Source organism: Manduca sexta, chromosome 10 (assembly GCF_014839805.1).
Source record: "Manduca sexta isolate Smith_Timp_Sample1 chromosome 10, JHU_Msex_v1.0, whole genome shotgun sequence".
In the NCBI taxonomy this organism is placed as follows: domain Eukaryota; kingdom Metazoa; phylum Arthropoda; class Insecta; order Lepidoptera; family Sphingidae; genus Manduca; species Manduca sexta.
Window position 1 is genome coordinate 5066332 of NC_051124.1, and position 24018 is coordinate 5090349.

The 24018-nt window shown below is 35.8% G+C and overlaps 1 protein-coding gene across 1 annotated transcript; it reads right to left on the bottom strand.

The window, feature by feature from the left end:
- Window positions 1-318: 318 nt before the first annotated feature.
- Window positions 319-23097, bottom strand: LOC115440250 (runt-related transcription factor 1). The gene is made up of 5 exons (XM_030164478.2): window positions 22765-23097; window positions 22218-22434; window positions 9684-9881; window positions 955-1116; window positions 319-814 (listed from the first exon to the last, which is right to left on the bottom strand). The coding sequence occupies exons 1-5, from the start codon at window positions 22948-22950 to the stop codon at window positions 324-326; spliced, it is 1254 nt and encodes a 417-aa protein (XP_030020338.2). The 5' UTR covers window positions 22951-23097; the 3' UTR covers window positions 319-323.
- Window positions 23098-24018: the final 921 nt, after the last annotated feature.

Genomic DNA, 24018 nt, shown 5'->3' on the forward strand with positions numbered 1-24018 from the left:
GATACAATCCAAAACTTTTTACTCCTCATACCGCGCAAATTCGATGCCATCGGCACTTGTGCGCAATATTATTAAAACGACGATTGAAAAATTTCGATAACTTTATTTACATAATTTGCATTATCTTATAATACAGTCAACAATATTTAAACATTACGATTTGAAATTCACTTTACTTTTACTTAACGTAAAAACACCTATCGATCCACATTAATCACTATTACCGAATTCGTATCCAACTTTACACGAACACAATAATGTCTAATTAAAGTCTCAAACACATCGGACGGTAGACTAACCGAATATAAAATTAACCTGTTTCACTAATACGGACGCCATACATCCACCGGTCTCTTCTCCGGCGTGATAAGTGATTTACTGCGAGTTCGGACTCCTTGTTCCGACCATTCAGGAGACGCGGGTCTTTTTTTTCCCGCCCCAGATGTTGTGGATCCTTCCTCGTCTCTGTCTGGACTTGAACTAGAATCCTCTTGAGGAGCCGGCGGTCGCAGCCACCAGTCGTAACCTCCGTACAGTTGGGAATACAGCCACGCGGGTGGAGTGGGCAATAATGGCGAGTTTAAGAATAATTGCGCTGCCAACGCGCTGTGGAATAGACTAGATGGCGCTGGCAGCGGCTGGAGTGGTTTGCGCGTTCGCGTTACTGACGTGAATGCGCCAGGACGGTCGTCAGGCGGCGGACTTATGGACGCTGTGACGGAGATGTCGTCATCTTGCGGTGAACTTGGACGAGAATTGGCCGGGCTTGTCGTGCTGTGTGCTCGCATCGCTATTGGATTCTCTGATGATACATCTATAAAACAATATAAACTTGGATTAAGCAGCTATAATATGCAAGTAATCTAAACAGACGAAATAAGTTTTTAAAAACGGCTTTTGAGAGTTTGAAATATGAATAATAATGTGTCATATTTTGTAGTCCCATGACCATACCTGTTTCGTGTGGGGGTGGTGGCACGTGTGGCGGCTGCGTGTGAGCCGGAGGAAGGACATGAGGTGTGAAGTGCGGATGAGCCGGCAGTATCGGTGGTGGATAGTGTCGAGCCAGTGCTCCCCACTCGCTACCTGGTAACCCAGCTAGTTGATGAGCGATACCTGAGACAAAATACGTTCCATTACGTATGAATTCTAATGACAAATCATCTTGGCCGTTATTCACATCATATTGATAGGTAAGTACACAGTCACTTGAGATTTTAAACATAAAAAACACATCCACCTGATTCACACTACATAACGCTACAAAACAACCATCAATTCCAAAACTTCCATTTATCACTCAACATTCAGTCAAATTACAACAAAGACGTCAATTGTAAATTCAATCAGCACAACAATAGCGCTAAGAGTTATCGCGTAAAACGCTCCACTAACGCTAACGCGATACTTAACGCACTCATCAGAATATTTAAATAATGAGTGCCGACTGCGCCCACCCTACCCCCGCAAAGCTTGTTTCAATTCGCGCCTTATCTTCGCTGCGGCACTCCTCAATTGTTACCTACAAACACCTACTTTGACATCAACGTTGAATTTCGGAATCGTGAAATCAGGACAAAGATGCGAGGAGAGGAATGGGTAATTGAATTTTTGATACAATTATTTTAAGAAGCTTATACACATGACTGCGATTATAAAGACTAGATATGAATTAAAATTATTTTAAAAAACACTTACAAATCAACAGTTCGACTCGTCAGATTTAAAAAAAATAGAGAGAGAATCAAGGTACGAGCATGATTTAAAAACTCCATTATATTATTGCCTAACTTTTGTTCGCGGCTTCAACTGCGTGAAAGTATTTTTCTGGTATATAAGTCCCGCTATATATATATCTTTCCGGAATAAAAAGTAGCCTATATCCATCCTAGGGTCCCAAACTGTCTCCATACGAAAAGTGCTCAAAATCCGTTCGGTAGTCTTGGACTTTATCTAGTTCAAACACAGACAGACGCAGCGGGGCACTTTGTTTTATAATATGTAAGGATGGTTTCGCTAGTGCAAAGCTCTAATATCCTTGGAATACAAATATTATATAAATTTCACAAAATAATTAATAAATCGTCTAGTCTCGTACAACCCTAAAATAGCAACCGTATTGAAAAATATTTATATTTACCGTTGTTCTATTAAAAAGTACACGATTTTTTCCCAAAAAAACGGACATGGGATATTTTTAACAGGTTCAATTTCTTATCAACGCAATCGCATTCACTTTATAAAACAAATAGGAAATGTGTTTTGGCGTCATAATTTCCAGTTGACATTTTTAAGCGCATAAATTAACAAAGTTTGCCGGCGCCGCGACCCCGTATATTCAGCTTAACCCTTTAGCACCCACCTTGGGTAATTCCCACCCGAGCCAACCCAACCCTTTCAGCAATAGAATAAATTACAGGCCGTTTTATGTCGCAGATACCGTTGGTACGAAAATGTAAAACACATTATTTTGAATCCGACCGCTTAGCCTTTATAGGTGTAGTGCTTTATGAGTTCGCTGCAATTAGACAAGAGCTACTTTTTAGGATTAAGCCCGTAATCTTGGCTCCGAGTGCCTCACGGCTTTTACGATAATGATTTGATATCGGATAAGCGCTAGGGTTAAATGGATTTTGCATTATTGTATTGTTACGTGTGAATAATATTATTATTTATCCCTTACTGATTAATGTAATGAATCAGTTCTCAGTTGTAGCTGATCAGTGTAAATTACTCTCCGTTATGACTAACCAATGAAATTGAAACAGACGAAATACTGCTTGGAATAATGTCGAGATAATCTAAGAAAAATAATTAATCGCTAACATAAACTCTACACAAAGATTTGAAATACCGAAAAACCAAGCATATAAAAGAATTTTATAAACAAAGTACTGGCTGATATTCGCCAAGTAATTTTAATAGCTTTTTAAATACACTTCGTCGGCAAGTAGCCAAGCAGACGGTATTCAAAGCTTTCTTCCAGCTAAGAGCATCCGCAGCTCAGACAATATCCGCATGGCGGCCCGGAGCAAAAAATAACTGTGCACTTAATTACCCCACTACGGTATGACTGGAGCCCAATTCTAGGGTTCTGTGTTAAAAAAAAACAATTCTCATTTTTAATATGTATGTTTGGCTGTCTGTGTCATAAGTCATACATAAAATTTGGTCTTGAATTTTATATGAATTAAATACTAATCAAACAATTGTATACTTTGTAGAACAATTTTATAAGTTAATCAATGTGTAAAAATAAGAAGATACATAAAGCTATTGAGATGATTTTATGCAAATCAATTACACAATAGAACTTATATTTTGACAAGTATTAAATGGGCGTTTTGATAAAATAACCACAAACTAATTACACGACGTGTATAAAGTAAATTCTCCACAAACGCTGTATTCCTTTGGGACACTATTTAAAATCTACACTTGCCCCATAACCTAGCCGATCTAATCCGATCCAGAAATTTTACAAACTCTGGTTTCCGATAATGACAATAAAAAATTGCTGTTGGAATCTTAGTTATCTTCTGCAGCATTTTAGTAAGAACGTTAAAAATGTTATAGTCAGCCGAACTTCTCATAGTTTTAATAATATTATGTAAGAGTATTATTAGAAGTTATATGATTTTTGTATTCCCTCGGATGGCGAAACCCACTATAGTGGCCCACGTAAGGTGTCGCATTCCGGAATTAGCTTGTTTATATCCGATTTCAAATAGGCCGGAATAATTAAGTCGACCGGCGATGAAGAATCATATATCTTCATTCGATCTAATCAGTCACTTTGCAATGCCCGTAAAAAATACGTAGAATCTTCTAGAACTTAATACATTGTACGGAACCATCCATGCGTTGGTAGGTAGTTTACGCGATTTTAATAAACGGTACTTATACTTGTTTGATGTATAAGTATTACCAATGCGTTGAATTTTAGTGGTTAATACCAGTAACACTACAAACATAAAGATTGTTTTATGCTACAGAATTATTGGAATAAGTATGTCATTATTGTTTGAATTTTTCGGAAATAGTAACATGTGTTTTATAAACAATCATTCAATACAAAATGATTATTGTATTTGGTAATAATTAAAGTTAACTGTAAACCTAATGTGAAAACATAGGACTGCAATGTTTTTGTTTATTATTAACGTGAGCCATTTACTCTAATTTTAATAAGGCATGTACCCAAGTAGGTAACGTATGTTAAAAACCCCAAGAAACTAAACGATAATAACTTCCAAGATTTTTTCCTTATCTATGACATGAAAAATGGTATGGCATTGTTTCATTTCGTATTCACTGTTCAAAGATTCAAAAGCGAGGGCGATTCCAGACGGTTGGCGATTTGCATTCGTTAAAAATGTTGGAATTCTTTCTGTTCTCTGCACTTGTATCGTGTACCAAGACCAAGATGTTTTTATAGTTTGTTACACATTGTATTCATTTTATAATAATTTATTTACTTTATAGACTTAATGAATAATAACAGTGTGATTTTATTACACATAGTTGTATGATATACTATGAAATATAAAGTTATAGAGATTTTAGATAAACTGGGTCAATTTGACATTGCGTTAATAAATAAATCGACATACTCGTCTCTACCTCTGTTAACATTAAAATAACATTTTATTGTTATTTATTTTGTTCGATACTTACACCTTTTTATTTGACATAAACAGTTCTAGTAACTTATTATAAAGTGTTATTTTCAAGTACATAAACCTGTGGTTTCATTTAGTAAATGTCAAAATAACCCTGTGTACCGTAATTCACCTAAAATGAGATAATTATACTTATTTGGTATATTCATTGTCCCCACAAGTATCACTCTAGGCCTTGAGACTTGATAAACTCAAAGAAAACTATAACTGACCCTGATCTCCTATGCCTTTGGAGGCATATATTATATTAAGAATGTGTTAAAAAACTGAATAAACTAATATTTCAACAATTTTTTCTTTACAATACAATAATATTATTATCATAGATTATCTATCGCAAAAATTACGTTTACCCTACAAAGTATCAAAACCTCCCAATAGTAGTGAATTGGTCGCATCAGAAGGCTTGCGAGTCCGCTACATTGCCCGGGACGAAGGGGTTTTTTCTTCGACTTTGAAAAATCGTACCGAGCCGCGAGAGGGTTGAGCCCAAACATTTTAATGCCATTTGTTAGATTGCGTCTTGCATTTTTCCTGCCTCCGATACAGCGCTAATCCGCGAAGACGGTCGGATTACGCGGATAAAAGTATTTACGTTTTTAGTGTGATTCTGATGTCCCGGGATTAGGGCGGAATTTTTTAACTCGCGAGACCCTTCGCGGTGATTAGAGAAAGGGTTGGAAACACTTTCAAGTAATTATTTTACATTTCGAACATCGGAGCTCGGATGATTTCCCTTTTCTTTTGTTTCTGCGCTTTGGCTTGTTCGATGTTCAGTAATATAATGCTTTTCATCGATATAGATGTGTTTTAAAAGACACTACTTATATTAGTTCCGACGAGGATTTTTTTAACTATATGATATAAAATGGAAAACTTTATTACATTTAATCTGGATTCTCACAATTTTTTTTATACTGACACTGAAATATTAGTATAGTCTCATAGTGAACTGATATGATGATGGTAAAGACCCTACATGTATTATATTAATTTATAATACACATTGCATATTTGGAATCAGCACTCCTATCCCACAGAAGATTGAAATAAAGTAACAGCTTTGTCGCTTTCTATGAGATCAGTAACTTATCGACATTCATATTTTCACCTCATCTAGCACCCCCCCCCCCCTTTCTATCCTTAGCTGAAAATCCTGGTAAATTCTGGGCTTTCTGTTAGTGAAGTGAGTGTTCAATGTTCCAAACAGGCTTGGTCATCACCCTTTACTTAGCAAAGAAGTTTCTGGATAAAGGCTTAACCTTCTACAGAGACTTGAGCCTTATCTATTATTATTGACTATCTTCTATTAGTGTCCACCCAAAATAGAATGGAACAAATCAAACCACGATTTCCGGAACCAGTCACATTGCGCTACCGTCCCAGCGGTGACAGGTGACCCTTACAAATGAGAGTACTAAATTAGAGACAAAACATTTAACTTTAATATTTATTCCAAAATTATTTGTCTAGAATATGTTTTATAAAGGTAACTGTTGAATAGATACCCACTTCTAATCTGTAGAAGAGATGTAAATCTCAACTTTGAGAACAAAATATCAGCTCGTTACCGAATCCAGCACCATTACATAGTCTAACCTACACAAATAGGCTTAAGCCGTGCGTGGATAGTAACGTTAAAGGATGACGTCACAGCCGAGACTTAGCAAGACTGATGTCCTCCGTACATCATAAGGTTAATAAAAGGGCTCGCGAACTAACGACCACGCTTTGTCAACGCGCCTTAACCCGCTCGACGCCATCTTGCGCGCCATTTTGGATTTCAATCTGCTTAGCGCTTAATGAATTTGCTTCTATTGATTTTGTTTAACCCCTTTTTGTTTAGCTTAATTAACCTTTTGGTGTAGAAAGTAGCTGTGACAACAAGGAATGAAGGTTACACGGGATGTTTGTTTTCTAGTTCGAGGGTCAGGTAAAGTTGAAACTACGTTCGTAGTATCTTAAATATGTACATGTGATTAAGCATTATCCGAGTTTTGTTGTACTATATCAATAATTTAACTTTATCTTGTAATTAATGATAGCTTAAGGGACTTTTGTGGCGAATTTATCCAATGAGTTGCTAAAAATAAATTATTTTAATAAAAAATATAAGAAGTGGTTTCCATCGACGATTTCGAATGTATAAGATTAAGGAAACTATCATTGCATCCCTATTAAAATTATAATAATTAAACAAAGCCAACATTGCGTTTTCCATATTCACAGTAATTAAAAAATATGGATGATCGCGAATTCCGTACAAGCTCCAGCAAACGACGTACATCACTAATCAAAACTCCGGTTTAATGGCGCTCGAATCATATGAATTCATTCTCGTACGTTTAAAGGTGCAGTAAAAGCCCGAATCACGTCATACAAAAGCCTGTATGAGGCGGGTGGGGACATTTAAAATTTACAAATGCGTAATTATGCACCCGCATTGTCGCGCGCCGCGGGTGGAAGGGTTATGCCCATCCTCCTTTCTTGCCACCCTCGCTCCCAATCCCGGGCTTCCGGCCCTAATGCTATATTTAATTTTCTCTAAGGCTCCCTCATTAATAATGCGAAGGCTGCGACTTTAAGTGGCGCTCACACGGCGACGTGAGCTCCACGGATGTTAGAAGATAATAATTATGGATAGCGCCGCGAGTTTAACCGTTACTCATGTCACGTCAGTGCTGACAGCTATAAGTTGTTTTGGGAATTAATTAATGACAGAGTACAAATATTACAAATTATTTTTAGTTGAGAATTTAAATAATTATATAGTGTTTTTTGTTTGTTATCTTTACACTAATAGTTTTGAAGTACAATTCAGAATCTAAATAAATAACGCTCTAATAGTAATTTCATCAAAACTTATCTAGGCCACAGGTGTGCCTCCCTAATGCCACATCCATACTTCGAACATCGCGGCCCAAAGTTTTGTATCTATAAGAGCAACGCGTGAACGTGAGTGTGGATAATTTATCATGATTTCGCAAGGGTTATTGGCGCTCGCCGTTAAGAGGGCAACACTTGCTCGAGGCTCGTCACAACAGCCGAGCAGCGCGGAATTTACATATTGAAGTGCCCTCTAAATTGTTTCTAAAGCGGGAACAAAGCGAACTCGCGCGAAAGAAGCCTAGTTGTTAAATCGCGTTATGTGAGCGCGCTCTTAATGAGAATGCCAGGTAACGCGTTCAAATATCGCATTTAGTTGATCCGTGACATGTGGGGGGCTTATATTAGTTAAGTAGAGTGAAAATATTTGTATTCTCGCGTTGTGCCTACGTATGTGGAGTTTTGCTAGTTGCGGCAAAGTTATGTTCCACTTGTCAAAGTTACTCAACTATGAGACATATAGTTAATCATCAATTCAATTTACATACCGCAGTAGTGCTTTAATAAAATACGCATAAAACTAGAATTTAATGCACTTGAATTACACAGAAAAGTCTTCAGCGTCGCCTGTAATCAAACCTCCATTACAAAGAAACAAGTACAAAAGCAGCTGACATTAAGTCGGATTTCTTAGCACGTATGGTGCAAGTGGGCGCCGGCACAAGAGCGCGACGCGTAATTGAGTTACAGCCCTTTGACACCCGCCTTAACGAGGTTTGTGCCACTAGCGGCACCTAGCGCAGACTCCACGAACACGAACCTTACCTTAAATACTATTTGTTACCAGGAAATTTGCTTTTCGCGTTAATTTATTATATATAACGGTAATTACTATTATTACTAGTAATTTTATGGTTGATAATAAATGTTGACGGTTTTTTATCTCTATTACTAATAGTCAGTGAAAAATATGACTATTTAAGCACATTTTTCTTTATCAAATATAATTCTAATAAAACGGCTAGCTTGATAACTGTTTAAGACCCGCAACATTTCTAATTTACTGTAATTAACAACACAATCTAGTTTTAAACTAATCATTTACTTAAATACCTTCTCTTTCCTGAAACAACATTAAATCTAAACCAATTAAAAATATATTATATCAAATATATTCACATCTTAAATATAGATTTCAACGGTTTATGATATAGATACAAGTAACCTATAGCTTCTATATCCTTCTAAAGGCCTTTACCCAGGTTCTTTTATAAAGGTGCAATTATGGGGTGTTTATTACTTAGGTACAAGGAGGCGCCGCCTAGCGACGCCGCGCCGTGGCGACGAGCGACGCGGGGTGTCGGCTCGATATTAGGGCCAATTTTATGCAGGTGCTACGCATATTTTCAATACGACCCGTGTACATATTGTTTCAGGCATTCTTTAAGAGCTTTATGAAGTTAAAGTGAAGTAATGAATCAGCGAAGAATTAGAGAATTACATTTTTAAAACTCCATTTTGTTCAGTCTGAATGTCATGTCGAGTCTGCAGTCAAATTATGTTCATCAAATGTATAGTTTTGAGGAGGAAAATTAAGTGTGAACAGCGTCATAGATCAAAATGTCACGTGTACAACATATTTCGACTCACAATCATGGACACAAAACCGGCTACCTGTTCCTTGCAGGTGTCAAAAGAGGGTTCTAAATTGATAATTAATTGTCACGCAAAACTTCTCGACAAAATTAAATCCCCTTCGGAGGCGCCGCGCCGGACGCGAGTGACAACGGTCCCGGCTGACAATTTAATATCTTTTGGATAGAAACGTCTGGGAAACTCAAAACGAGATGAGGGGCCGATGTGTCGATGTAGTAAAGGTTGCGTGATGCTTATATTTTCCGTAATTCTTTAACCACAGATAGTTTACACACAATCAGCCTTTTATAATTTATACTCTTACACATAAATCTGACCTTTTATTGTGTTAATCTAGGCATGGTCTATAGGCGAGCCAAATTTCATCCAAATCCGTTCAACGGTTTCGGCATATCCTTCTACCAAACATACATACATCATCACAAACTTACATTTATAATACATATCCATGACAGATTAAAATAGGACAGGTCCATCAATTTGAAACATGTTAACATAAAAATTACTTTAAAAACATACCTGATAACTTAAATGGTAAAGATCCCATGAGGGGATCAGGGGCGAATCTCGGCCCAAAATGGAAGGGATGGAAGCCGTGGTGGCGAGTCTTGGACCGCGGCTCCCTGGGCCCGTCCACCGTCACCTTGATCGCCTTCTGGTAGGTGGCGACTTGCGGCGGCGACGTTGCCAGCATTATTGTCAATGTGAATGATTTACCTGGGAACAATAATAACAAACTTTAGTTTCTGATACATGTGGGTAGCTATATCTATTTACTAAAATCAATACTAACCTATACACTTAATTAATAGAAATCGAATAACTGGTAATTTGATGTTTGATGCAATAGCTGTAGCTTTTAATAAAAACTATTAAACAAGAAAGCTGACGTGGTTAAAGATATGAAAATCATCAAAGATACCTAAATTTAAACGAAATACCAAAGTCTAACTCATCTCTTTAAAACCGCTGTTTTATACTACAATACCCCAACGAATACAATTACTAAGGAACATGAGATTTAACAGGATGATGAAAGAAGAGTCGTGCCAAACCGTTGTAATTTAAAAATCCAAAGAATTTTGGTTTCCCCCTTCATAAAATTCAACGTGTTCTATGTCATTCGGAAGCCTTGGTATGCACAAAGAATCTTGCGAGAAATCGCAAGTCGTCAAGTTATTTGGCACCGTCGGTTGATTTGTGGCGCTCGGCCGTGCGCGCCGCGCCGCGTGCCCTCACGACCGACGACAAGCCGACGGCAGACCTACACTTTATAGAAGTGACTGTTTTGTTTTAGGATTTAATAAATAGTCATTTAGTCAGTATAGTTAAGCGGTTAACTATCGTGTCCTAAGTTTTGTAACTAGTATATTTGCCTAAATCATAATGGCCTAAAATCTCTTGAAGTCGCGACCTGCTTAAAGATCTAGGCTTTGCAACTATGTTCGCCTAAACCATGATGGCCTAAGTCTTTTGAAGATTTACGTGGAAGTATAGGTAAAGCTGTGCTATACTGCTCACTGAGTGATTAACTATTTACAATGTAATTAAGCATAATAAAGACATGTGGAAGTAGGAATTTCAATTTCAAGTCTGTTATCTGTGAAAGAGTGGTGACGATCAAAACTGTTGCTAGCATATTTTAAACCTACATAATAATTGAATACCAAATCAAACAAACTAAGAAAACATACAAAACTTCCCTACTGAATACAAATAGATAAGAATTAATCTCCATGTTTCCCTTTCCAAAACTTGATACGCACTTACAGTTACCAACGAAGTGGTCAATTGAAATGATGAGCTCAACCTAACGCGACCACGGTTCAGCCTATCACTTAATAACGTGTTAAAACAACGTTGTGCGACCTAATTCGCCAACGGTACACGTTCCTTCCCCGTCCATTGACGGTTTTGTACTATACGACGAGGTCAAATAGTGTTGGCGTACCGTAATGGACTCGTTGAATTAAGTTTGCTCGTCAATGATTCTGGAAGCGGGCCTCGGCAGGCAGCTGAAATGCCATAGTAACACATCCACCGCAGAACGGCCGCAAACACGGCGGCAACCGTTTGAACAATCGCTGACATATCAACACACATACTAATGGTTAATACCAGTGGTTCATCAGTTGACACTCTAAGCTCGTGCCGCGTTTATAAATCAATCGTATGCGGTAAATTAATTTTGCGTTTTATTATATTTGTGTCTGTCGATACTTCTTATTGCTTTAATGATTGTTGATGACCTGTGTCCGTGTTGAGAAGAATTTTCTTCAACTTTTTATTTTGCATTCAGATCCTTATCTCCACTGATTGATAGTTTTTTAATATTGTGTACTAATTTAAACCATGACAAGAGACTTATCAAAACTCGAGTAACATTTATATTAAGACCAAATAGCAATACGTGTTACTACCTCAAAGGAACAAATATTCGGTTCTAATATGAAACTTAAAGCTGTGAAGTAGGTGGCAATACACCGGCAATAATCTTGTTGGCAAGGTAAAGAGGTGAATGACCGAAAATACACTAATATAAATAAATAAAACCACCGATAATAAACAAAAAACCTAATCCCCTTTAGAGACCCTGCAGAAAATTTGGCAAGCTTGCAAACAACCGTTTACGCCATACAAAATTAGATTACAAATATAGTGGCCAGTCTAGACTAGAAGGTGAGTTTTCGCTTACGTAGAAAGTTATTTTTCAACTTAAAGAAATTATATTCTGAATAAAAGAAACACGCCGAGATAACATTCCGCCACGGCGCACAAAACAAAAGAGAGGCTGCCGTTTTCAGAGTCTGGCTTGAAGCCAAAAGCCGCGGCGGTGGTCCTCCGAGCCATGAAAACGACATAAACACCCACCGTTCCCTCCCCCCTCTCCATCCGAATCACCCCCCACCCGCCGACCCGAAATGAGCGGCCACCCGCTTATTTTCATAAAACCCGCATAAACTCGGCGAGAACTTAACAGAGACCAAGAAATTGTTTTCCGCAGCGAAACGTACGTGGAATGTGAAAGAACTTTCTTGTCTGACACATTTCGTAAATAGGCTATAACTTACTCGTGAGATGTAAATAAAACGGAGATTGTCCAAGGCAGTAAGATATTCTGCCATTATTTTTAAGATCATTGTAAAGAAGTTTATGTGTTTGAAAATTATTTTTATCTGCTCCAGGTTTAATGAGTGAAAGATATAAAATAAATATTTGTTTATTTATTTCTATTACAAATGTTACAAATATAGGTATAAATATTATACCTATAAGGGATTCCATTTATAAGTGCATGGCTGTATTGGTCTAATTATTTGGCAACGCTGCGGATGTGCCATGTGAAATGAAAGGTCACGGGTTCATTCCCGATAACGTGACAAATATTTATACCAACACAACATTTATTGCGGTTCCCTTTGCATAGCACATAGACATCGTGCGGGCCATACTTCATTGTCTATACCCATAAAACAAAATATATATTTAAGTGACTTATGAGTGTTTCTGTGATATATTTTTGTATATATCTACCATAATAGTTAGATACATAAATATATTCAAAAAAAATATGGAAGGATATTCTTAATGTACGAAAAAATATTATCCCACTACTATGACCATTTATAGTATTAACTATAGAAAACGGTATATATAGCTAAAGAATATTAATAAAACACATATATAAAATATTTTAGAATTTTATGGTCTAGACATACGACTAAGGAGCAAGTTTTCCGACTACGTTATTGATTCAGAAATTTAAGTAATAAATAATTAATTGGTGCGTACCTACTATGCTTAAAATTGAAAATAAATCTGAAAAACGAAAAGGATCCTCATAAAACATTTAGATATTCATAAAAAATAATATATTTCTAGCATCCCTTCAGAATTGCACCGAAGCGTGTCGGTGCTGAGCGTGGCGGAACTCTAGGAGCCACACATTTTAAAAGCAACGGAATGTCGTGGCAAAATATTATTTAAAATATTATGTAGAGTCCGTTTTGACATAAATGTGGATTGACTAAAATAAATTGTGATATTGGGAAGTTTGATTATTTTGACTGTAACGTGTGCAGAAAATTAATATCACTAAGGTAAATATTATCACGCCTATAGACAACACAAATTTTAGAATCAGGCTTAGCAAGTTAAATCGCAAGTCTTACATTTCAGCTCCAAAATCGAATTATGTTGAATTAAAAGTCTTACCATACAGACAGAGGAAAATCGATACAAGGCACACTTATCAAAACTAATACAACATGAAAAAAATACCTAATATAGCTAACCTATATCAAATTGCGATGTAGTCCTTTTTTCTTCAATAAAAAATAAACAATAAAATAAAGTACTGCTTAATATTTAATGTAGATATCAGATTATGATATTTTTGGCTCTCCGCGTGCTCAGACATTCCTAGCTCGCCGCCTATAACATATTGCACACAGTGTGCACGTGCGACAAACTTCATAAAATATTTGATATTGATCGCGAAGGGGACTCTCATTGTTCATAAATAAATACTTTACTACCCCGACTTAAGATACATTTTCCAAAGATATCTCTGACACGTCATCTATATTATACTTTTCTAAAAAATTTGATAGATAGAGTTTAAATTTACAACTTTGTGAATTTAAACTCTATTGAACCTATTGTAATAATTATTTTACTAATAGAAGACTAACTTTTTCTAAATGTTCGTCTATTAAATCATTATTTTTAGGAAAATGTATTGTCATAAAATAAAAATGACACGTTAAAGTTATAATATAATAATAGCTTAAAGAAACTAGCCTGGTATCAGGACCGTCAACGGCCATGAACACCAATGGGGGCAGAGGACTCGTGGAAGTTTCCGATCTAAGAAATATTAACAAATAGAAGTCTTGGAATACGAAGCAACTCCTTTGAGTTTTTACGGGGCACTGGCACTATGCTGTAGATAGAGTTGAGCCTTTTATGCTATAGACAAAACTTGGTTCATGAAACACATTTTTTTTTCGCAATAGAAAAAAATACTTATTTCCATATTGATTACGCTTAATTATGTTAAATATTACAGATTATGGTCAGACACTGATCCAGTTAATGAAAAAGTGAATTGAAAACTAGTGCTGCCATCTATCCTTGGCAGTTGGCACTATTTATAAATTTGAAAAATAAGCTGTGGTTAGTAAATTATAAAAGTGCAGATAAACCTCTTGTCTAGGTAAATCAAATTATAAATAACTAAAATAATTCAGTAAAATGTCAAGTATCACCGACACTATGTAGGTACTAGAATAAATACCTTAACCATATTACATTGATATGAAATGAAATAATTTATTTGAACCTGTAAAATGCTGTGCATTATTTAGATTCCGTCAATATTAACTCTACCACCAGTTCGGAAAGCAGTTCTCACCAGAGAAGAACGGGCAAGAAACTCTGGTGTTGCTCTATTCAAAATCAGTTTAAGGTATATTTAAACTACAGTAAATGATACACAGAAAAGTGTTTTTTTTTTTTATTGCTGTTTAGAACAGTTGTAAGCGGCGATAGCCTAGTTGGGTGTGGAACGGGCTGCCAAGACCAATGTCCGCAGATTCAAAAATCATGTGTGTATTCTTTGTGAATTTATCGTTCGCTTTAACGGTGAAGGAAAACATCGTGAGGAAACCTGCACATCTGAGAAGTTCTCTGTAGGAATTTCGAAGGTGTGTGAAGTCTACCAATCCGCACTAGGCCAGCGTGGGGGACTAAGGCCTAATCCTTCTCAGTAGTAGAGGAGGTCCGTGCTCAGCAGTGGGCAAGTATATAATACGGGGCTGATATTATTATTATTAGAACAGTTCATTTATATGCTCACAAAATATTCCGAAACACAAATCGATACTAAATAAATATAAAAAGCCACGTTATCAAACTTGAAAAACAGAATTGTTCCCGGCAATTTCCCGAGCGCCTCAGATTAAAAATCAGCTTTATAACGTCATAAAGTAGGCGAGAGCCGCGTTAAGATAAGAGTTCGCATCTCCCGCCTAAATAAAAAATGAGCCACAATCGTAATGGCAGAGAGCTTCTTTGATCTCGGTTTCACGGATTACCGGGGATCTTCGGCTTAGACACCGGCAATTTGGATATAAAATATACCTTATGCCGACCGAAACACATTAGAGATATTAGCGAATTGACTCCATATAAGGATTAACTAGAATAAACGACAGTCGACTCTGAAAGCACTTTTGCACACATCGACATAAGAAAAGCAATATAATTTTTACCCCTCGACCAATAAAACGCGCCTAATACAAGCGAGACACCGTAAAATCCAAGTTTATTGAAGCGTCTCAAAAGAACAAGAGGAAAAGTCAAAAGCGAGCACAATTAAAAACCTCCCGAGGGACGCACCTCAAGCCGAGCGGTCAATATTACTCGGCAAGACCCTCAATTTTCACCACTCTCCCCATCGCTAATAACAATAATTAGGAATGAGTGGTTCAATAATTAAAAACGGAAAAGAGAACAACGCTAAAGAGACCGACCAAACGCAAAGAAATTGCTCCGTCTCGCTCCTTCATTAAGATGATGAATAAAAGCCTTTCAGTCGAGCACTCGTCTCTATTTCATTTGGCATTTTTAGTTATGCTGATTCATATTCAAATAAAATTTAAATGCTTCTAATTATATTTTGTTTTATGACTCTATCAGAAATTACTAAATTAAACAATATTTTATGTGAGAAATTTATTTATTTAAGTACTACAATTTGTTTTCTAACTACAATGTATAAATACTTTAGTTATATCATAATTTATATACGTATGAATGAAAACAAAATTTACTATTGTCTTTAAAATAACAACGATTATTCTTTTAATAATTACCATCCAAAGGAAAATTTCCATTAAATTAATGTTTAAATGTATCCTTGCCATACTTAAAAAGTACTTTATAAGTACCCAAATTCCCTGTTCCAAATTCAAAATCACAAACAGCATAAATAATAAGCACATTACCACATACATTCATAAAAAACATCTGCACATCCATAATAATCTCCGAAACATACTGGCAGGTTGTAAAATAACAGGGCAAATTTAAAATCATTAGTTTGCGAGGGCGGACGCAGTGCATCAAAGGCGCCCTCTCGGGTTAATAAGGAAAGGTGAGGCGGAGATCTTTTTCACCGCGGCTCTATACAAAAATAATTCCTCTTTCCTGCGAGGGTGAATGAGGTGTGTATTGTGTTGCCAGCGCGCTCCTCTTGGGCCGTTTGAACAACAATGTTTGGTTAGAGCTTGTCACCTTTATAGTTTCACTTTTTCATAACTACTTATGTACTTTTGTGTGATAGTTCTATGTAATTGTTGTGCCAGAAAATGCGTTAAAATGATCTGAATTAAGCTTAGAAATAAATATTTTAACATTATATGAAAGAAAATTTTTAATGATGCATTATATTTGATAATAATAAAATGACAACAAAAAATTGTGATAATTTTACTTATTTATAACAGTTAGTAATAGATAGGCAAGTTGATCATTCAATCAAGAAAATTGTAAAATAAGAACACTAGAAAAATAATATCTACGCAGAACACAAAACAAAAATATCTGATTTACACTGATATCAAAACTTTATTGCAAAATAATAAAATTCAAGTCACAACACCAGAATGTCTCGAGATCCTTAAAATCGCCTTACACACGAGGCAATTAAAGATCGAATGGGGAGACGGGGGACAAACGAGCCGTGAGTATTTTTTATCGCAGAACGTGGGGTCAATCAATCGATTAGCAGATGTCGTTCCTTGACTATTGGCGCGGTAAATTGGGCTCTTATTGCAACACCCGGGGGTATAATAAGGTGACTGCCTTAAAATCATCCTAAAATGTACGAGTATTGAAAAAAGATTTGTTATGTATGTGTGTATAATATGCGTATAAAGTAATAGTCATTTTTCTTGATACTATCTTGTCTTGTCTATGTAGCGGGCGATTCCAGATACTACTCATAGATCAAGTAATGGTTTGTTTTTATATTCGGAAGTATATCTAGTTCTTTTGGCACTTAACTTTTATCTCATAGGATAATAATTATGCGAAATATATTAAACTCGTATATATAGGAACATATACACTCTGTCATACCTTTTACGATTATATGATGTTGGAAATATGAAACGTTATTATTTTAATAAAGTTATAAAACTATCCACAAATATTACACTATCATGCTCTCAGTCACACTCGATATATCATCGAAATCATTTAAATAATAAAGTAAATAACAATAATTAAAATGTGAAGATGTTTTGAATTAATTAATATCTAATATAATATCTTATAAAACAGTCCGTTCCCCCACTAGCTGACACGGGCCGAAGCAAAAAGTGGTTGGGGCACTCTCATTAAATTTTTCGCTTATTAAAAATTCCCCGCTCCTCGTCCCTTAACGTTAGAAATGCAACTTTTTATCCCGGAACGAAACAAAAGTTATGTTCTGTAGGGCACCGATCCCCTTAGTCTTTTTACTCGATAATTTGAGTGAGATTTTCTCGCAATTTAAGATAAACAAAGAGAGCGCTTACCCTTAATTGGAAAGCAGAGCGTTATTCAGGAAGGAACGTGACAAATAGACACCTCTTAACTTCTTTTCCACTTTCCCGCCGCTCAGGGCTATATTGGTTTTTTTCGTGTACACGCTAGCCGAAAGCTTTTGTTTGTTTGAGGAATTTTTAATGAGGCTCCTTCTTCGGGAAACAAATCTACATTATTTACTTTTGCACGTGTCAATCAACGAGAGCTGTGATAAAATTACACAATATTATTAGGATTAACGGCGGCGTGAGCTCAGTTCTAGTTAACTCACGGCAAACTTATCCATAACGTTAATAACTTGCGGGCTCGTTGTCGGGGAGATTTGTTCTGTAAGGTTTGCCGCAGCCAAATTCGATGTAGAATCGATGCTCCATTTTGCATTTATTGTTTTATCATTTTAATTTGAATGTTTCCTAAACGTAAAATAATGACTTAGAAATATGAATGATTATTACAATCGGCGATCCGACATAACCAGTAAGAAATTAGGACCATTGACTTAACGTATGAGGCACGGGGGTTCACACCGCCAAATTTCTTACTCTTAGCTGCGACTTCGAAGCCAGGACCTCAACGCGGTAGACGTAATTGTACCGCGTACACATTACAACTACGCCACCGAGACAGTCAAATATATGTCATAATTGTAACCTATAAACGTATCAATATATTCTTGACACGAGTTGATGGCTACACACGTAAATATCGAATTATTGACACGCACATCGACTGTTAACATCACTACGATGACACAATTGACGCGCGCCGACGTCGGTTAAGTTGATATTTTCTTACAAGTTAAACCCATCTCCCCTGTCTCCCCCACCCGCTTCGTTAGCTCCCCTGCACTATTTGAATATGAGATGCGAGACAAGTTTACAGTTGGATGTTCCTTGTGCGATGTTTGCGACCCCAAAGTTTAAGTTTCGTGGCATTCGTAGTTCATTTGTATCGATTGAAACATACAATTATAGTAATGCAAGTTCAGTTTATAGCATCAGTGCACGTTACTGCGTGAGTAATTAAATAGAAAATTGCAGAATAAACTATATGCCAAAATCTTTCTGAATCTAATAGCTAAACATTGCATAGAAGTATTCTTATTTCTCATATAGGAAACATAATATTATCTGTGACCTCACTAAATGATTCATTGTCAGGGGAAATAGCGGGTACATTACTGATCTAATTTATTATGCCGGCAGTTTTACTAATGGCAGAAAAATCAACAGCAAAGCCATTTCCCGACGGTTTTCTGTTAAACAATAGCACTACTAATATAGAGTATTTTGCATGTACTACATACTTCAATATGTACATGCAAATGCAGAACCTTACATAGTATTTAAATTTATTTTGACAATGATTAAGCCTAAAAATTACATTAATGTAGGCAAAGTTGCCAACATGTCGGTTACTATTATCTCATAGAATCACACCTATAGATGCAATGACATTTTACAAAAAACATTTAGTAAAGACGTTGATATTTTTATCTGATTTCGCAATGGTTTTCACAACAATTAGGTGAGTATAATATTTGTATTAGGAAATACATTTTTCCTTTTTCCTTAGTACTAGGAAATTTATTTCCGCATGCAATTATAAAACCTGACCTGCCTCAAGTTGTATAACCCGGCACGTAGGTCAAAGACTTGTAAAGCGATCACTTACGATGAAGATCCACAAGTGCGTAAGCCGGCGATTAAAGCAAATTTAAAAGTGTACACCGCACTTGATTAAGGGTAATTTTACGATTCACTTCAATGATTAACGTGTTCATTGTGGACGATGCTTAATAGATTATGAAGCTAATACCCTAAAATCATATTTTAAACGTGTTCTATTGTTTTTTCTTTATATCGATTACAGTAAAGTTCTAGTGCAATCTAAATAATTTGTTTACTTCTAACTGGAATTGCATCCCTCGACGATCGCTAGGATCATGTCGGCATGCCTTATTCGATGCACATAGGTACACTGACATACCTACAAACGCGACTTATCGTAATAAGCTGTCACTGCCGATATTTTATCATGTGCAATGGACGCTTACCAGTCGGAAACGAAATATGGTAGAAAATAGAGATGACAGATCCATACTCTATCTTACGCAATTTCTGCCAGCTTACCTTTACAAGCAAGTCAAATAAGTATTACAAGTAAATATAAAAGCGTAGACATGCCTTTATAAAAATCATTAAACTCTTCGCTACTCATCAACTCTAATTATAGTACTGATAATTGTTGCTAACATACATTGGCCATCACCTAACCGCCATTTTTAATAAATAATCTCATTTTTTCTATTTAAAAATAGACCAATCAGAACATGTTTACAAATTTGACATGTTTGACATGTTTACAAATGAGTTATTTTGATTGGTTCATTCTCAGAATCGGATTGAAGATTGAGATCGGGATCGTTTATTGAAAACCGCTGTTAGGGCCAAAATCTCATAAATACTTTCAAGACATGAACTACGACTATTTTTTTAAATATAATATTAGGTGACTAAGTACACATAAAATTTTATAACTACTCAATTATATCTTTATATTATTGTACTACAATATAACCCTTGCAATGGGTTATACACACAACACCATAATTTATATGGCATTAGCCGCCACACATTCTTGTTTGTATACATAATTAGCGAAACAATGTCAGGTATGATAATAATTAGTGTTAACAGCCCAACGGCCGATAATCTGTATGTAATGTATGCACAGCAGGCGGTCTAATCGGCCACTAATCGCCGATCGCATTCAGAATCACCACAAGTGTTAGACGTCGCGACACGGACGCTATGGAGGGTTCACCGCGCAATTTATATCACACAGAGCTGGTATTTTTGAATACTCATTAAACAAAAGAAACAATATAACTTATACCACAGGCCAAGCTAATAAATATTGCTAATCAGTGTTATAACTAATTATTGTGTTGCCAATTTCTTCCTTGCCCAATTTTTTTAAATTTTACCCAAAACACTGTTTATACTATCTAATTTAATCTTAGATTAAAAATGGTTATTGAAAAGGCAGTGATAGAAAATTTTCTGTAAATTATTTTAAGTAGTTTACCCGTATTTTTTATATTTTGTTATAGTAGATAAGATTTTGTTAAATGTACCATACTTTTAATACGCAAAAATGTTAACTATAAATGTAGGTTCCACTTACGTTCGACATAATATACATTTAAAACAAATTAAGTTGCTCCTTCGTTCCCATTTTATTTTTATTTATTTGGGATGACAAACAATAGTACATTATAAATTTGTTTGCTTATACTTATATGTTAATATGGTTAAATTAATAATAATATCCACAAATTACAATTAGTGTTTACAGTAATGCCATGACTTATTAATAAAATAAGATTTTTATTTAAATATTTATGACTACACAGCATATACAAATAATAAACAAAAATCGAATACTATCTAAACATTCCCAAAGTAGCCCCTCAAAACAGGAAAAGTAAATTTTTCATATCGTATACAAAACAACATATATGTTTACGATAATGTAGACATGTACTCATAAAAAATCCCCCTCAGTCAGTGAGCACTCAAAAACAAAGCCCCGGGCGCGTTCGCGTCTGAATATTTCAACAGGTCTTCGCTTTGTCGGAATATTAAGTCAATGGGGGTAATTGATCTGTTAAGGCCCCACTGTACCAAATCTATTCCTTAAATCTTTAAACAGCTTAGATGATGTATAATGTATAGATAAAATCAAATCACAACGCGAAGGTATCTTCAATATCAATTTGATTTTAAGTTGCTTTTATCTTAACATAATCATTATTTGTGAATAGATATATGTACTTAACGTATTGTTTTATCGTCTTATAACCTATCTTACTAAATATATTATTTCATTCTGGAGTATTTTAGGATACGTGAAAAAAAATAATGACTACTTTTATAAATTAACAGGCAACTCTTATAAATAAAGAGGTGTACTATCCGTCAATTATAGAATATTTCATTTTCTATTCCAGAAAAAATAGTAAGCATCACGAGAATAGAGCCGGAATCTGAACTTACTTAGTGTAACTACTAGTAGTTGCCTTCAGCTACATTTATAAAATGTTTATAAGTTATAAAATAAAATTACAATTATGGTTTAAACATTACAATATTTAAAATCACCAGATACTACAGAATAAATACCCAAACAAAAGAAAACTATTAAAACATTCTGGCTAATTAGAATGATATAATGAAAAGTGGATGCCCTGGTTGCACGTCTGTCTACTCCTTTGGGAGAAAAAGGATGATTGTACCACTATTAGTATCTATTCATCAATTACATTCTCGTACCCGGTAAATAGGAAAAGGACCCTATTATATGGGACGTACCATTACTGATGCAATATTACACCTCTACCTACCCCTAAAAAGGGAAAAGGGTGATACTATACTAGTCACAAAATAAACTCACCCCTTCCACTTCTCCCGACGAACCTAAGGTCGTTGAACTTGGCGACCTGGTTCTTCATAACTGCCGTGCAGTTCCTCAGCTCGGCGGAGCAGTTCTCGTCGTTGCCGGCGCGCACGGTGACCAGCGTGCCGTCGCCGACGTCGCCCAGCGCCACCACCTTGAACGCCACCGGCAACGTCTTGTTGGACCGCCAGTGCGGAGGCAGTACTGTGCAAACCTTAAATTAATGGGAAGTAATATTTATTCAGTTTTGACCCTTTTGAACACAAATATACATAATGAAACGGTTATATATTAATGTAGGTAAATAGCATTCAGCTCTTGTCAGTGAAAGTGTGGGTAAGATTTTAAATAAAAATCGTCAATGATTGTTTTCAAATGTTTCAACAGCTAAAGTCTTTGACTCTAATCTTAATTTAGGCTATGGTTGTAAAGTACTATGTCTTGAAAGTGGGCTTTCAAAGTTTTGAAAGGAAACACAAATCAGCACAAAATAAATTGCTATTTAAATATATATATGGAATAAAGGAATGATTTTAGTTCTTACCACATGAGGACTGCCAGTCTTCACCAACTCTCCAGGGTGATCAGCCAGCAATCCCTCCAAGGTCCTCTCAGCAAGAAGTTCCGCCGTGAGCGGCTGACTCGGCAGACCGCTACCACCATAACTCGAAGACGGCGCCTCGTGGCCCAGCCCGTTCGTTGTCGAACTCACTTCACTCGATAAATGCATCGTCCGAGTCTTATTTCACTTTCACAATAACTTATAACATTACTTAATCAAGTCAAAAATGTTCACAGTGTGTCACATAATCTTGTTGGCGAAAATTCGTTTTAGATTTGTTAAGAAGTTATATTTTCGTAAACTAAGTCCTTGTTTTATGTGACAAACCATTATGATGATATCTGAAACAAAACGTAATTCTTTAAGTATTCAAAACTAGCTATTTGCTAAAGTATAACGTTTCCTTGAATAAATCGAAAAAAAAACAGAAATAGTTTAATTTTATTGTTTCCCAAAGCGCAATTGACTATCGACAAAATGATCCACAATAGTTGAGGCCAACCCTAGAAAAATAAAGATGAGTTTTGCACCCATAGTTCTATTAAATATTGACTCGACTTTGTACCTTAGGGATACTACATTTTTATCATAATTGGGCCAAAATCTTTGAACTTTGAGCTTGCTTACTGACAATGTAGTGAAGGCATCAAAGTGTACGCGTAGAGCACGCACAATCGGAACGAGGGCGGACGGAAACGGGGTGCCAAATCAACTGTGTACGACAAAATATTCCAGTACGCAGTCAATATTGACTTTGCTATTCCATTATTGGATCTTGAATTAAATATTTTGACTGTAATTGTTATTGCTGGAGATATGTTATTCATTTTAAATATGTTATTTGAACGAAATTTACGAACTTAGACGCATCGTTTTTTATTGGATACGATCTTAACTAGATCTTAACTTAATTAGGCCGATAGATATGCTGTATCACTAACAGAGAAAATATAAAACAATTTGTTTTTTACCTCTATTACCCCTTTCTTATTTTTTAATTATGTTTTAGCAACACTTATATTCGCATTGACAAACAATGAATATGAATACTGTGAGAACACACAGTGCGCTCGAAAGCATAGTCTCAGGAAGTTCATAGTTTTATTTGTTTTTTTTTTTTTTTGTAAAATTGAATCTCAATATTATCCAATTACAGTGCCCCGATACTTACGTACTGCGAAGGCTGACATGCCTATTAACTAAGTAACAGGCTTATTACCACAGCATCGCTCTGTA